Source organism: Neovison vison, chromosome 3 (genome assembly GCF_020171115.1).
Source record: "Neovison vison isolate M4711 chromosome 3, ASM_NN_V1, whole genome shotgun sequence".
NCBI classification, from domain to species: Eukaryota; Metazoa; Chordata; class Mammalia; order Carnivora; family Mustelidae; genus Neogale; species Neogale vison.
The window spans coordinates 172,560,249-172,577,235 of NC_058093.1; the positions used below are offsets into that span (position 1 = coordinate 172,560,249).

At 38.5% G+C, this 16,987-nt stretch overlaps 1 protein-coding gene and 1 non-coding gene across 2 annotated transcripts in view; one reads left to right on the forward strand and one right to left on the reverse strand.

Annotated features, from left to right (window-relative positions):
• Positions 1–11,679, forward strand: part of ABHD3 (abhydrolase domain containing 3, phospholipase) — a 42,765-nt gene extending 31,086 nt beyond the window's left edge. Inside the window, exons 6-9 of the mRNA XM_044243295.1 lie at positions 4,053–4,226; positions 6,300–6,348; positions 6,425–6,590; positions 10,905–11,679. Of these exons, the coding sequence (XP_044099230.1) occupies positions 4,053–4,226; positions 6,300–6,348; positions 6,425–6,590; positions 10,905–11,083 (568 nt within the window). The 3' untranslated portion in view covers positions 11,084–11,679. The remainder of the gene's footprint in view (positions 1–4,052; positions 4,227–6,299; positions 6,349–6,424; positions 6,591–10,904) is intronic.
• A 4,189-nt stretch (positions 11,680–15,868) lies between these two features.
• Positions 15,869–15,941, reverse strand: TRNAK-CUU. The gene has a single exon. It is a non-coding gene; the product is annotated as a tRNA-Lys (tRNA).
• Positions 15,942–16,987: the final 1,046 nt, after the last annotated feature.

A 16,987-nucleotide genomic window follows, 5' to 3' on the forward strand; every position in this document is an offset into this window, starting at 1 on the left:
TCTGATGAACATAAAACTAGAAAGAAAAGAATACATTTCTTACATTAGCATGGAAGGTCTGACTTGACCTACTAAAGGAAGAAATCTGAATCAGTGCAGAAAACCAAGGCGGAACCTCTGAATTGGGCTCAAGGTATTTCTCTTTCCTTTGCCCCATAATGTGAACTGTAGAAAACAGCGTGTGGGCTGAAATTTTTCTCTTAATCATATAAATTCTTGACTTTTTAAAGGCCAGACCTTACATAAACAGGACCAGATTCTCTATTCAGAAGCCCCTGGGAAATGCCTATTCATGTCCCTTTGAAGTCTCAGTGCCTGAAGGCAGAACTTGACCATTAGCCTTAGCAGCTGGTTGAATATTAATGTCTTGTAAATTGTTTGAAGGAAGCACCCTTTCTAGTTGCCTAGCACTATGACACGTTCCCAAGTGGACTTACCACTTGGGGATGTGTTTTATAGCTTGACACACTTTTTTTCTTCTTTTGGAAACACAACAGACAAAAACGTAGTCTGTCGAAGATCCTAAGGTCCAGTGCCTCTGGAGACTGGGGTCATCCCCAAGCCTGTGATGCTGGGGACCACGTAGGGGATTTAAGCGGATACTGAGTCTAGCCAAGGAATCTACACCGTGCTATACTTAGTCAGGTTTCAGTCTCCTGATGAGTTGGTAAAGAAGCTCTAAAGAATGTATAGGAAATTCTTTGTGTATATGTAAAAGAGAAGAGTGTATGTAATGAGCCCTGATATGTACTAACCACCTGACTTCAATAATAATCAGCCCTCTTCACACAGCTTCAGTAATTATCAATTCCCAGATAATCTTGTTTATCAGTATCAGCCCTCCACTCCTCCCCAACTCTGATTATCTTAAATGAATCTCAGATATCATTTATAAATATCTTAGTAGGTATCTCTAAAAGGTAGTTGCTCTTTAAAATACATACGGAGTACCATTAGCACACCTGAACAAAACTGGTGGTAATCCCTAAAAATCATCAGATATTTTGTATGTATCTCATTTCCCCAGTTGATGGCTGGTTGGTTTGTTGGTTGGTTTTACAGTGTGTTTGAGTCAGGAACCAGATAAGGTCCATTGGATTGATATGCCTCTTAAGTCTCTTAACTCATGGATTCTTCTTCTGTCTCTGTCTCTTTTCTTTTGGTGAAAACATGGAGTCCTTTTTCTGTCAAAATAAAACATCCTCGGGGCGCCTGGGTGGCTCAGTGGGTTAAAGCTTCTGCCTTCAGCTCAGGTCATGACCTCGGGGTCCTGGGATCGAGTCCTGCATCAGGCTCTCTGCTTGGCGGGGAGCCTGCTTCCTTCTCTCTCTCTGCCTGCCTCTCTGCCTACTTGTGATCTCTGTCTGTCAAATAAATAAATAAAATCTTAAAAAATAAATAAATAAAAATAAAACATCCTCTTTTGGAATAACATCTTGATATTATTTTTTCCCCTGAATAATAGTCAAGAAGTACCACCCCCACACACACACACTTGGTCAGGGATACTACTGGTTCTTCCTACTCCTGAGGCCTTCCCTTCCAACCCTTTCCATCTGCCCATTATAACAATCTCCCAGCACTCTCTGACTTCCAGCCAAAGAAGAGGATCACCAAAACTAGGACTCTAGAATGAAGGTTTTCCAGGAGAGTAAACATCGTTCTTTAAATGACTTAGTGAACCACAGTACTTTATCCCAGGAGTACAGTCATTATTAAGAATCATTTGCAGGAAAAAAATTTCCACTTTTCATCTTAAACCTCATCACATTCACTCTGCGAGCCACTTGGGCTAGGAAAGAGAAGGAGACAGAATTTTTACCCATTTCTCCTATTTCAGATCATTGGCAATTGGAAAAATAAAGAATGGCAAATATAATGAGAAACAGAATTTAGACTATCACCCTTTCTCTTAGTTGATAATGTTAAACTTAGATTTTGACATTAGTATTAGATTAAACCCCATTCTTGTTCCTCTTAGCAAAATAGAACTAGATTAAAATCAGGAAAATTGATAGAACCAAAGAAAGGGGGGAAATGAGTAATAATTAAGAACAACAAAAAAGGACAGAATAGGAAGAGAAAACAAGTGACTTTGAGGACAAGGAGCTCTGCCACAACTCAGAAAGTCTAACTCCATGCTAGGGAGCCCTATAGAAACTTATTTTAGGGAGCAAGGGCTCAGAGGCAAACAGGATGCCCACTCAGTCTGATTACTCACAATCTCCGGGCTTAAACCCAGGTGTCTGTAGTAATTTTGAAAGCTCCCCAAGTGATTCCATTGTGCAATCACATCTGAAAACCACTCTTTCATGTTCTTTCTATGCCATCTATGCCAAGGGTTAGCATGACACAGCCCACAGGCCAAATCTGGCAATCTGTCTGTTTTTGTCCAAGAGCCAAGAATTGTTCTTATATTTTTAAATGGTTGAAAAAGGTGTGTGTGGGTGGCTCAGTCATTTAAGCATCCAACTCCTGATTTTGGCTGGGGTCATGATCTCACGGTTATGAGATCAAGCCTCATGTCAATTCTGCATTGGGAATGCTTAAGATTCTCTCTACCTCTCCCTCTGCCCCTCCCCCTCATTCACACACGCTCTCTCTCTCTCCTTATATAAATAAAGTTTGTAAAATAAATAAATAAATAAATAAATGGGGACCCTGTCAAAATTCAATGGGTGGCTCTGTCAGTTAGGCATCTGCCTTAGGCTCAGGTCATGGTCCTGGGTCCTAGGATTGAGCCCTGCAAAGGAGTCCCTATACAGTGGGAGTCTACTTCTCCCTTTCCCTCTACCTTTCACCCAGCTTGTGCACAGTCTTTCTCTCTCTCTTTCTTTCTCTCTCAAATAAATAAATAAAATCTTTAAAATTAAAATTATATGATTGGAAAAGAACAAAAGAAGAATAGTTATGTCATGTGAAAATTACATGAAATTTAAATTTCATTCATATATAATGATTGGTTGGAAGACAGCCATGTCCATTCATTTATGTATTATCTAGGGCTGCTTTTGCACTACATAGTTGGGTAGTTGTGACAGATATTATATAGCCCGCAAAGCCCAAAATATTTACTCTGTGGTCTATCATAGGAAACTTTGCCTGAAACACTCCTCACATACTAAAAACATTCACCTGGAAGTGGGGGGCCCAAGGTTTTGCATACTCTTTTTTTTTTTAATTTTATTTATTCATTTGACAAAGATCACAAGTAGGCAGATAGGCAGAGATGGTGGGGAGGAGAGCAGACTTCCCACTGAGCAGAGAGCCCCATGCAGGGCTCAATCCCAGGACCCTGGGATTATGATCCAAGTCGAAGGCAGAGGCTTTAACCCACTGAGCCACCCAGACACCCCAAGGATTTGCATATTCTTAATAAACCCCCAATATCATTTTTAAAAATGAAAGAAAGAAAAGAAGAGAAAGAGAGGAAGGAAGGAAGGAAGGAAGGAAATGAAAGAAGGAAGGAAGGAAAAGGAAAGAAGTAAGGAAGGAAGAGAGAGGGAAAGAGAAAGAAAAAGAAAAAGGAGAAGAGAGGAAGGCAAGGAAGGATAGGTGGAGGAAAAAACAACCCATCATATAGGGGATTTCTCTTATATTTTACTTCATAGAAGGATATACATTGTAAGTAATAAGTATATGCCTTGTCCATTCACAATAGAGTCTACTGGAAGATAAATAAGTATATGAATGTGGCAAGGAAAGAATGAAGATACTTGCATGCTTTTCCAAGATAAAGGCCTTAAACTTGGGTTTATGTTTTTCTTCTCCATAGTTAAGGTAAAGTCCATAGTTAGAAATGAAATGTCTTGGAGACCCTGGGTGGCTCAGTTGGTTAAGCACCTGCCTTTGGCTAGGTCCTGGGATGGAATCCCTCATCAGGCTCCTGGTTCAGTGGAGATCCTGCTTCTCCCTCCCCTTCTGCCCCTCTGCTCCTGCTCTATCTCAAATAAGTAAATAAAATTAAGAAAAAAAAAAAAAAGGAAAGAAAGAAATGGGATGTTTGGAGATAACAAACTCATCATTAAGTTTCCTGTTTCTCCCCATTTTAGAATGCTGCTTTTGAATTACCTGGGCAAAATTGGGCCAAAAACTCCTTTGAAGGCAGCTGCAACTTTTTCAGTCGGTTGGAATACTTTTGCTTGCTCTGAGTCATTGGAGAAACCACTCAACTGGTTGCTTTTCAATTACTATTTGACAACTTGCCTCCAGTCTTCAGTTAATAAGTGAGTCATCTTTAAAACCGATGTCTCCGAATTTCTTGGGTTATATTCCCCAACAGAAAAAAAGTTGTAAAGTATAAGACTGCTAATTTTTGTATATTTGTGTTTACATTATATGATACATTTTCTACTGTGCCAAATAGTTTTTGTTATAAAGATATAAAAAAAAATATTTTAAGCATAAGCTAAAAATGTAGATAAAAGGTGTAATGTTTTCTTTCTGGATCTCAGTGGTACAACCCCTAGGGGGATGTGCCCCTACTTTGAAGATCACTGCTCTGTCACTATTCTAAATTATCCCAAAAGATTAAAAATGTGAGCATTAACTGTGTTGAATAACATGAGGACTATTTCTCCAGATTTTCTACCTGTTGGTAATCTGTTAGTACCTAATTGTTTTCTAGGTAGTAAGCAATGTATTAAATGTTTTTAGCACAGAATAATATAGTTTCTTAAGCATATGCTTACGTGCGTAGTACATTTTAGAAGCTGGGGGAACGCACTTCACTTAGATATTCTCAGCCCCCACTTAATGTTACCAGAATACTATATTTGCATTAATTTTTCCAGAATTGTTTATATATCTTCTACCATTTAAATTGGTGTGATACTAAAGAACAGAGGTGTTTCTGTTTCTATTTTGATGACTATCACCATCTGTTTTTGGGTTAATTGATCAATGTAATACAAATGCTAAATAAAAAGTCCAGTTAATTTGTACAGGACTTAGCAAAAACCCCAAAAGGTGACATTAAACATTGGATTAAATTTAGCCTATTTATTAAATTACAGATATTAATTATAAAATATTGCTTAAAATATTAAAAAGATCACTAATTGCTCATTGTCACTGAAATGGAGGGCAATAGCAAGAAAAGTGAAGAGAATGATTTGGCAATTAAAGTACTGGTTATATAAGAAAAATGACCCCCATTTAAGGATGTCTGGCTGGCTCAGTCAGTAGAGCATGTGATTCTTTTTTTTTTTTTTAAAGATTTTATTTATTTATTTGACAGAGAGAAATCACAAGTAGGACAAGTAGGCAGAGAGGCTGGTGGAGAGAGAGGAAGGGAAGCAGGCCCCCCGCTGAGCAGAGAGCCTGATGTGGGACTCGATCCCAGGACCCTGAGATCATAACCCAAGCCGAAGGCAGCGGCCTAACCCACTGAGCCACCCAGGCGCCCCGAGCACGTGATTCTTGATCTCAGGGTCGTGAGTTCAAGCCCCACAGTGGGTGTAGAGCTTACTTAAAAATAAATAAAATACTTAAAAAGAAAGGAGAAAAGTGATCACCATTTAAAATACAAGTAGGGATGCGCCTGGGTGGCGCAGTTGGTTGGACGACTGCCTTCGGCTCAGGGCGTGATCCTGGAGTCCCGGGATCGAGTCCCACATCAGGCTCCCAGCTCCATGGGGAGTCTCCTTCTCCCTCTGACCTTCTCCTCGCTCATGCTCTCTCTCACTGTCTCTCTCAAATAAATAAATAAATAAAATCTTAAAAAAAAAAATACAAGTATATGAAATATAAATTTTAATTTTCAACAAAGCAATTTTAAAATAATGTCTTCAGGTGGTTTATCCAAGGGAAAGCTTCTGGTTTAAATAAGGCCTTTTCAGCCAAATTGGTTTAATAGTAGCAGAGTGTAGGTACACCTTGTTATGAAACAACACTTATGTTTATTAATACAAAATTAGTTCAGTATCCTTCAATTACGAAAAAAGTACACTTGGTGGCTCAATGGGTTAAGCATTAAGACCCTTGATTTTGGCTCATGTCAGGATCTCAGATCAAGCCCTGGGTCAGGCTCCATGCTGGGTGTGGAGCCTGCTTAAGATTCTCTCTCCCTCTCTCTCTGCCCCTCCACCTCACTCTTTCTCTAAAAAAATAAAAGTACTTAAAAAAAAAAGTCTTCAGGCTACATATCAATGTACTTCTGCTAAATCTGATTAAGTAAATATTTATTGAGTACTCACTTTGTGCCCTGTGGTAGCCTATTTGGTTACTTATGTACTTGAGGTGTGATAGAGATAGCTATAACCTGAAATTTTTTTACCTTTGAAATTATTTTGCTGCAGGCACCGGCATATGTTTGTGAAACAAATCGACATGGATCACGTCATGAAGGTAAGAGAGAAACATGTAATATTTTGATTTCCTCTTCGGAGTCCAAGAAGAGAGATCATCTCTTTTTATGTTTCAGGCTAAATCCATCAGAGAGTTTGATAAGCGATTCACCTCAGTCATGTTTGGATACCAAACAATTGATGACTATTACACTGATGCCAGCCCGAATCGTAGACTGAAATCAGTGGGAATTCCAGTGTTATGTCTGAATTCTGTGGATGATGTTTTCTCACCAAGTCATGGTAAAATTCACATTATTTTTGTATGTTTTGACATCAATTGGCTGTTTTAAAATCCTGGTTCTTTTTTCTTTTTTTTAAGAAAATACAGTAATGAGAAATTAAATGTCATATAAATAGTTTTCTAGTGAAATAGGAAAAAATAGCTAGATATTCGTAATTTAGTATCTAAATGGGTGAAGTCACTTTAAATGCTTTCATGGACCCTTATCTAGTTCGTTATGAGAGTCTTCGAGTGAATTATGTCTCTGAATATTTTGCTTGTTCTAACTTTTTATAACCTTTCCTTTTTATCAAATACACTGTCCTTTGGACAGATTATGTTGCAATATCTTTGCCTCACAAGTTCATTGCCATCACTTGCCTTTTCTTCCTCAGATTCTTAAGCAGAAGGCTTGGAGTTTTTCTCCCCTCTAAACTTGGAAGAAAACTTGAGACTTTATAGACATGATGTTCTTGACTATCTCCATGAGTGTAGCACATTTCATCTCATTTGAAGGGAAACAGTCTTTGCTTCTCCCTGGATATTGTATAAAAGAAAATTATGCCCAGATTAACTTCTTCACTCTCTTAATTTAAGAAATAGGGAATTTCATAGCAAAGATATATATGCATGCGTTCATATATTGAAGCAATGTAAGATGATTAGAAATCATCCTAAGTACCAGCAGACTTGACCCATACTTCTTTCCTTTTTCTTTTAAAGTTAACATATACTGTGTTATTTGTTTCAGGGTACAGGTCTGTGATTCATCAGTCTTTCACAATTCATAGCACTCCCCAGAGCACATATTCTAATTATTTTTCTAATGAAATTACACAAAGCCTTTTTTTTTTTAATGTTTTACTTATTTATTTGAGAGAGAGAAAGCACAAGCAGGGGGAACAGCAGAGGGAGAGGGAGAAGCAGGCTCCCCGCTGAGCACAGAGCCAGACCCCAACACAACACAACATAGGCTTGATCCCAGGACCCTGAGAGCATGACATAGCTCAAGGCAGACACTCAGCCTCACCCAACTGAGCCACGCAGTCTCCCTAAAAAAGGCTTTTTTAAAAAAGTTTTTTAAAAAAGATTTTATTTATTTGACACAGAGAGAGAGAGATCACAAGTAGGTAGAGAAGCAGGCAGTGGGTGGGTGGGGGGGGACACAGGCCCCCCGCTGAGCAGAAAGCCCAATGCAGGGCTGATCCCAGGGTCCTGGGATCATGACCTGAGCTGAAGGCAAGGGCTCAACCCACTGAGCCACCCAGGCGCCTCTCCCCAAAAATGCTTTTTATAAACTTTTTTCTCACTTCCCCCCAAATACTTCAAAAACATTTTCCCCTGAGTAATTCATTAAAAAAAAGTTAATCTGACTATAAACACGTGTATTGTCAACATTTCAGAAAATCTCCAAAGTATATAAAAATACAAATCACCTATCATTTGATTGTGTGACTTATGATTAATCAGAAATAACTTTAGATGGTGGGGACTTTTTGGCCTTTCACTACAAATCAAGAAATGAAACTGTGAACTTTAGTTTTAGATGAATTACATGGTGGCTATTTAGCCTCCTTTCACTGGATTAAGAAAGTGTAGTACTTTTCCTTTCTTAATATTTCTTAATATTTAATATTTATATTAACATATAATATTAAATATTAGAAATATTTAATATTTCTTAATATTTCACCAATATTTAATAATATTTCATAATAATTTCTCTTAACCACAATTTCTCATCATGTTAACCTGCCCCACTTTGTTGAAATTTAAATTCATTATTCCCTATTCTTTTTTTTTTTTTTTAAGATTTTATTTATTTATTTGACAGAGAGAAATCACAAGTAGATGGAGAAGCAGGCAGAGAGAGAGAGAGGGAAGCAGGCTCCCTGCTGAGCAGAGAGCCCGATGCGGGACTCGATCCCAGGACCCCGAGATCATGACCTGAGCCGAAGGCAGCGGCCTAACCCACTGAGCCACCCAGGCGCCCCCATTATTCCCTATTCTTTCCCAAGCCCTTAAGATAGTCTTGCCACTTTGAAATAGTAGGCAACTGTCTGCATCCTGAGAACGCAGGCAGCCAGCATCTTTCACATGACTCAGTAGGGGCACAGCCTTTGTTCTTGTGATAGGACTGTAACTATCAGTGTCAGAAATTCCCGAGTGTATCCAGAGTGTAAAATTGGGACTCATAACATAATAATTCTATCAGAGGCAAGTGAAGCATTCTAAATCAAAGCCTTTAATGTAACGTGAAAAAGGAAAAGCAAAAATAAGATGTCATTTCACCTTATCCTGCTCTTGAGCTCGCACATCTTATCCCAAGATAGGAAATACTCTTCTTTAGATGGGGCTGGCCAAGGATATGAGTTTAGGGCCCCTTTGGGCAAGGACTTGGCTTGCTGGGCCTTGATGTAGGATCTTGAAATTTATTCTTCAGAGAGCATTGCGTAAAGGGGTCAAACTGAACGCATCGTCTGAACAAGCAATTTGGACACAGCAGTAGCTCCATCTTGTAAGGGTCTCAGTTCTAGAGTGTGTCAGTTTCCTTTCCTTCATTAGAAGGGTACGGGATAGAGAGATCTTACCTTTAATTAGCTCATTTACCCTTAAGACTCTGTTCCAAGATATGAAGGTCTAAATACTGCCACAACCACATTATCCTAATGAAGGAAATAAGATTTAGCAGTATCTGAAATTAAAACACTTCTCATGCCAGGTTGTGATTTGTTATAGATCTTAAATCAAAACATTTTCATTGAGATGCCTGGGTGGCTCAGTCGGTTAAGTGGCTGCCTTCGGCTCAAGTCATGATCCCAGTGTCCTGGGATCGGGTCCCACATTGGGCTCCTTGCTCCGTGGGGAGCCTGCTTCCCCCCACCCCTCTCTCTGCCTGCCTCTCTGCCTGCCTGTACTCTCTCTATCTCTCTGACAAATAAATAAATAAAATATTTTTTTAAAAAAAATTTTTTTTATTTGACAGACAGATCACAAACAGGCAGAGAGGCAGGCAGAGAGAGAGAGAGAGGGAAGCAGGCTCCCTGCTGAGCAGAGAGCCCGATGTGGGACTCGATCCCAGGACCCTGAGATATGACCTGAGCCGAAGGCAGCAGCTTAACCCACTGAGCCACCCAGGCGCCCCAATAAATAAAATCTTTAAAATAAAATAGAATCTTTAAAAATAAAATCTTTAAAAAATCTTTAAAAAAACATTTTCATTGTAAACTCTAAGCATGGGAGAAAAAATAAAAATAAAACAACTTCAATTCACATGCCTTAGAGTGAAGTTTTTACTCAGGATATGTTTTGTTGGGTATAGAAAAAGATTGTCATTACTACAGAGTTATTTAAATATAGCAGCTATATTTTCAAAATAAAATTTTTCTTTCTCCTGACTACACATAGAAAGCCAGACCATGAAGGGGCATCTGGATGGCTCAGTTGATAAAGCGTCTGCCTTTGGCTCAGGTCATGATCCCGGAGTCCTAGGATGGAGCCCCATGTCAGGCTTCCTGCTCAGTGGGGAGCCTGCTTCTCCCCTTTCCTTCTGACACTCCCCTTACTTGTGCTCTCTCACTCTCTCTCTGTCAAATAAATAAATAAAAATCTTTAAAAAAATTTCAGATCACAAACTCAAAGAAAGAAAGAAAAACAAAAGAAAAGAAGAAAGGAAGGAAGATAAGGAAGAAAAAGAAAAAATAATCCCCAGTGTTTAAGCCCAAAGATAAACACTATTGCCACTTGGGAGTATTTCTTTCCACTCTTTTTTGCTATCTATATATGTTTTTACTATATAAATTAATTATATAATTTTGAGTCCTTAATTGGCCAACATTTGACCCCTCAGGAATCTAACGTCATGTAAAATTAACCAAAGTCATGCACAATGAATTTATCATTCTCACAAAGGTGATAAGATTAGTTCTTGTTTTCCTGGTGTAATACCTAAGTGGGGATCTTAGAACATAATGTAAGTATTCGCCATTCCTTGAATCACCTTACTTTATTATCTCAAAACAAAACTGGGCCTTTTTATACTTTTAGGTTATGAGTAAACACTTGGATTGATTCTTCCAAAAATGGTGGTTTAGTACATAACTGTAAACATGATCTGTTGTAAGAATATAAATGGTTAATATAAATTAGTTAGACTTATTCCGTTAGCCGTACTCATTACAAACATTTACTTATGTAATTGTGTTTCAACTTATAATGATTAGAAGTGATAAGAGCATGCACTTTTTGTAACAAAACTGGGTAATAATTATGTATTTTTCTTTCTCTTTTCCTTCTCTTACCTCCCCTCTTCCCTCATCTTTTTCTTTCCCAAGCTATTCCAATTGAAACTGCCAAGCAAAACCCTAATGTTGCTTTGGTCCTTACCTCTTATGGAGGCCATATTGGTTTTCTGGAAGGAATCTGGCCAAGGCAGTCCACTTACATGGATCGAGTCTTCAAGCAGTTTGTGCAGGCCATGGTTGAACATGGACATGAACTCTCCAGCATGTAGCTCCTTAGGTGCATTTGGTCTGAACCACCATATAAAGGCAACTCAGCTTAGTGCACAAATCTTAACTACTGTATATAAAGCAGATAAGCCAGCAGGTGGTGAAGAGGTCCAGAATGACATGCAAAAACCACTTTTTTGGGAAAACAAAACAACTTTGTAGCAAGAAATGAAATAGAGATTTAGATTGTAACTTACGTAGATTTTATTTTTACTACGCCTTACCAAGTATGACCTTAAATAGTCAAACATGGAATTGCACTTAACCAAAACTGTTGTGTAAAAAAGATTTTAATTCCTCAGGGTTTTAATTTAGGCTGGTATTTTTTTAGATTACTCATTTTAGGTGACTTAATGGTACTTTAATAACTGTTAAGAGATTTTGATTATTAGAATATAAGTTATAAGTTGGAACATTCCTAAGGGTATTTATACCTAATGATGATAATGTGAAAACTGAATGAGATCAAATACAACGCGCTAAATATTTTACGTATTCTAACTTTAAAAGGCAAATGCAACAATGTTAGACTGATGTCTATACATGCTCTTTTACTCTGGTAATAATAAATTAAGGCTGATTTATGTTTTATAATGATTATAGTTTTCATGCTTATTTTTAAAATAGTTTATGTGCATACATATATGTCAATATATTAAAATAAATTCTATCATTTTAAATTGTCTGTATCTATAAAAAAGTAATCCCTAGAAATTAATTTATGCTAATTTCATGAATACATTAGTAAGAAATATTAAAATGTTTTATTTCTTTTTTTTTTTAAGATTTTATTTATTTATTTGACAGAGAAAGATCACAAGTAGGCGGGGGTGGGGGCCCCCACAGGGAAGCAGGCTCCCTGCTGAGCAGAGAGCCCAATGTGGGGCTCAATTTCAGGACCCTGGGATCATGACCCGAGCCGAAGGCAGAGGCTTTAACCCACTGAGCCACCCAGGAGCCCCTAAAACAGTTTTATTTCACTGTTCCCAGAAAATAGGGTTCACATCATTTGCACCAATTAAAGATACTTTCAGCTTCAGGAAACCTGTCTAAGAGTGCCTTGGGAATTATGGTATTTAATTATTTTGCATAATAAAACACCTCTAGGCAGGTCAGGATGGATGTAGGGGTTTCCATTGTCATCAAAGACTCAGGCTTTTTCTGTTTCCACTCCACTTAGCAGGGTAGCTAGTTATCTCCTAGACACAGGATGTCTGTAGCAGCCCAGACATCACCTTTGTGTTCAGAGTAGGAAAAGGGGGAAGGAGTGGGGCCTGACAGAGCTGATACAAGACTTGCACTTATATACCCATTGGCTGGAACTGTGTCACGCGGCCACCATTGTTGATAAGGAGGCTGAGAAATCAAGCATGTCAACTTTTCTAATTGTTGTGTAGGCAAACAAGGGAGTGGGGATTGGCAATGTCTGATGAGCTAGCCAGCCCAGAGTGGTAGCTTCCATACCATTGAACCTCTTACCCCCGCCTTTTTTTTTTTTTTACACTATTTCCACCTGTTTATAAAATATGTACATTTTTGCCCGGTTATCACATTAAGAGAACCATGTATAAAAAAGCATATTAACAAAAAACTGTTTACTAAAAATGCCACTTTTTGGAGAGTTCTTTATAATGTAGACTCCCTTATAACTGTGTCTAGGATGACAGCACCAATAACATCAGATAACTTTCTTCATCTGTACAGCATATATTCTGATTTGATAGTAATAATTACCTTCAGTCTGTATGGTTCTTGTGGGGCTGATCCTGCCTTTCAGAGTTATCGTCTAAATTTTAAACAAATTGCATCAAGAAAACTATACCCAGGGGCGCCTGGGTGGCTCAGTGGGTTAAGCCGCTGCCTTTGGCTCAGGTCATGATCTCAGGGTCCTGGGATCGAGCCCCGCATCGGGCTCTCTGCTCAGCAGGGAGCCTGCTTCCCTCTCTCTCTCTCTGCCTGCCTCTCTGTCTACTTGTGATTTCTCTCTGTCAAATAAATAAATAAAATCTTTAAAAAAAAAAAAAGAAAGAAAACTATACCTAGTGGTCAGTGCTAGAATGGGGGAGGTAGCACCTCACCTCCTTCTACATACGAAAATTCATTCCAGCCAGGTTAAAGAGAGAAACATTTCTTTAATCCATAAAAACACTAGATGAAAACACGGGACATTATTTGTATAGTTTTAGAGTGAAGAGGTACATCTGAAGCAAAGTATAAAAATGAGAACCCACATAGAAAGAAGTGACAGATGTGATTACATAAACATGAAAACTTGAGTTCTACAAAATCACCATGAACAAAATTAGACTAAAAATGACAGAGAGAAGTATTTGCAGGGATGCCTGGTGGCTCAGCCAGTTAAGTGTCTGCCTTGGGCTCAGGTCAAGATCCCAGGGTCCCGGAATTGTGCCCCACATTGGGCTCCCCACTCAGCAGGGGGTCTACTTCTGCCTCTCCCCCCAATTGTGCTCTTGCTTGTTCTCTCTCAAGCAAATAAAAAAATAATATCTTTTTAAGAAAAATTTGCCATACGCAGTAGGTTAGTATCTCCCACAGCTAAAGAACTCTTAAAAATTGGTAATGAGGGCGCCTGGGTGGCTCAGTGGGTTAAGCCGCTGCCTTCGGCTCAGGTCATGATCTCGGAGTCCTGGGATCGAGTCCCACATCGGGCTCTCTGCTTGGCGGGGAGCCCGCTTCCTTCTCTCTCTGCCTGCCTCTCTGCCTACTTGTGATCTCTTTCTGTCAAATAAATAAATAAAATAAAATCTTTTAAAAAAAATTTAAAAGTTGGTAATGAAACACCTGATAGAAAAATGGGCAAGGATATATAAAGGACACCCACAGAATATATAGCCAAAGGGCAGGCCATCTCTCACTCTAGAGAGCTTTTTTCTTTTTCTTTCCTTTCTGTTCTTACCTTTACTTAATATACTTTCACTTTGCTTCAAAAAAAAAATAGCCAAAAAAATTTATAAATTTTAAAAATTTATTTTAAGTTTAAAATTTATAAATTTATAAAATGTATAAAAAGGTGGACAATCTCACTAGTAGTTTAGGAAATGCGAAATTTAAAAACAAAGTGGAGGCACCTGGGTGGCTCAGTGGGTTAAGCCTCTGCCTTTGGCTCAGGTCATGATCTCAGGGTCTTGGGATCAAGCCCCGAATCAGGCTCTCTGCTCGGTGGGGAGCCTGCTTCCCCCTGTCTCTCTGCCTGCCTCTCTGCCTACTTGTGATCTCTCTCTCTGTCAAATAAATAAATAAAATCTTTTTTAAAAAATAAAAATAAAATAAAAACAAAGCGATCTGTGACCATGAGATTACAAGTTTAATAACATACAGGATTAATAATATATAGTGTTGGTGACAGTATGGGGAAGTAGTTATACAAATGTTTGTTAAGTTATGTAAAGGAGCAACTTTTCAGAAGGCAAAATATTTTGATAGGATTAAAAGACAAGAGCAAACATCTAGAAATCCCATTTTGAAGAATCTATGCTACAGAACAGCCAGCAATTGTATGTAAAGACACAAGCTGTTTGCAGCTTAGACATTTATGATAACAACCTGTTTAGTGAGAGATGAGTAAATTATGACATTCACACTTGTTTAACCATCAAAAAGAATGAGGTAACACTATATTACTTATTTTTTTTAAAGATTTTATTTATTTATTTGTCAGAGAGAGCACAAGCAGGAGGAGCAGCAGGCAGAGGGAGAAGAAGGCCACCTGCTGAGCAAGGAGCCTGATGCAGGACTCAGTCCATGGGCCTGAGATCATGACCCAAACCAATGGCAGATGCCTAACCGACTGAGTATCCCAGGCATCCCTATGTGTACTTATTTTTAAAGATAGTTCTGATATGTTATTTAATGAAAAACAATCTGCTGGTTTATACAGTATGATCTCGGTATAAAACAAAAAAACTAAATACGGCTATACGAGCATGTGCTTGTGTGTGCATTCGAGTTACAACGAGAGGAGCATTTTCAAGTGTTGATTTTTTCACATGGAGAATATACTCTTTCCCCAGCTGTTTCTTCAAACAATAACAAGCTCTGAGAAAGAAGGCTGTGTTTTAATCATTACTAGATCCCATGCACTTAGCATATTGCCTGAAACAGTAGGTTCTTAGGCAACATTAGTTGAGTAATAGCAGTATAAGCATGAAAATACTACCTTGTAAGCCAGCTCCCTGTTGTAGTAAGTTAACTTTATGTGTATGTACTTTTCCACTTGCTAGCTCTTCATGTTTCTGTTGCTATTGTCATCACCATTTATACAAAGCCTTCTTACAGAGTATTGTATTCACAATAAGAATACAAACGGATACTGTAGCTTTCCTTTTTTCCTTTTTGACAGAGTCCTATACATTTTTTTAATATCTTTTTTTTTTTTAAGATTTTATTTTATTTATTTGAGAGAGAGAGACAGTGAGAGAGAGCATGAGCGAGGAGAAGGTCAGAGGGAGAAGCAGACTCCCCATGGAGCTGGGAGCCTGATGTGGGACTCGATCCCGGGACTCCAGGATCACGCCCTGAGCCAGAGGCAGTCGTTTAACCAACTGCGCCACCCAGGCGTCCCCATTTTTTTAATATCTTAAATTCAGTAAATACACACAAATTTTATGGAACAATGGTTTCTCTTACCATGTGCAATATTCAGAGGGTAATACACCCTTATAATTTGTAGCCCATCCTATTCTAGTCTGGTCTATTTCATTCTTTTAACTATCCCATTTTCCTTTACTGTTTCCTTTCTAATTTTTTTTCAAAAGTAGGCTCCTCCACACCCAAAGTGAGGCTTGAACTCATGACCCTGAGATCAAGAGTCACATGCCCTACCGACTGAGCCATCCAGGCACCCTTCCTATTTTCATTTTTTAAATGAAAATCTTACTAATTCTTAAATCTGGGGTATAGGTGTACGGGTGCATTATTCTCTCTGCTTTTGTGCATTGATTTTTTTTTATGACTTTTAAAAAATTACTCTAAAAATTTTTTTTAGACCTACTAATGGGTTGCAGCCTACAGTTTAAAAGGCTGGAATTCTAGGAATTACTGAAAGTTAAAGAAGTCACTGTTTTCTATGGCAGTTGTCACACTTAGTTGTCATAGCTTCTTATCAGCTCTCCCCCAGCAGTCTATAGATACAGTGAAGACAGGGAACATATCCTCTTTGCTCTCCATTTTATCCCCTGGGATCAGCACAGTGTCTGTCTCATATTAGGTTTATTATTAATTAATAATACTTAATATTATTTGAACCTAACTCTGACTCATTTGAGCCTGACTCTGATGGCACAGTAGATCCTACATGCAAATCAAGACTGGGGAGAGGAGGACACCTGGGTGGCTCAGCCGATTAAGCCTCTACCTTCAGCTTAAGTCATGATCCCAGGGTCCTGGAATCGAGTCCCACATTGGGCGCTCTGCCCACTGCAGGGCCTGCTTCTCCTTCTGCCTGCTGTTCCCCCTGCTTGTGCTCGCTCTCTCTCTCTGAAAAATAAATAAATAAAATCCTTAAAAAAAAAGAGTGAGGAGAGGAGAGATTTTAGCAAACACTCTCCCCATCAAATTATCTGTTAAAGCAGACTGTTTCCCCTACTGACTTTATAGTCAAAATGGTGATTGGTAAAAAAAAAAAAAAAAATGGTGATTGGTAAAATTCTACAGTTTCTCTGAACCTAACAAAGCCCTGGTCACAAGGTAAGCACTCAACTTTTTAGAACTTAGTTTGGAGTCAATGAGGACAATTTGCAAGGTCAGGTGATAAAGAATACTCAGGGAATGGGCTATTTCAACTCTGGGTCTCACTTAAAAGATAGTATTTTGGACCTAACCTTTTCGGAAAACAAGCTAAGACATAGAACAGGAACTGGTAGTCCTTCTCCTACAATACAAAATTG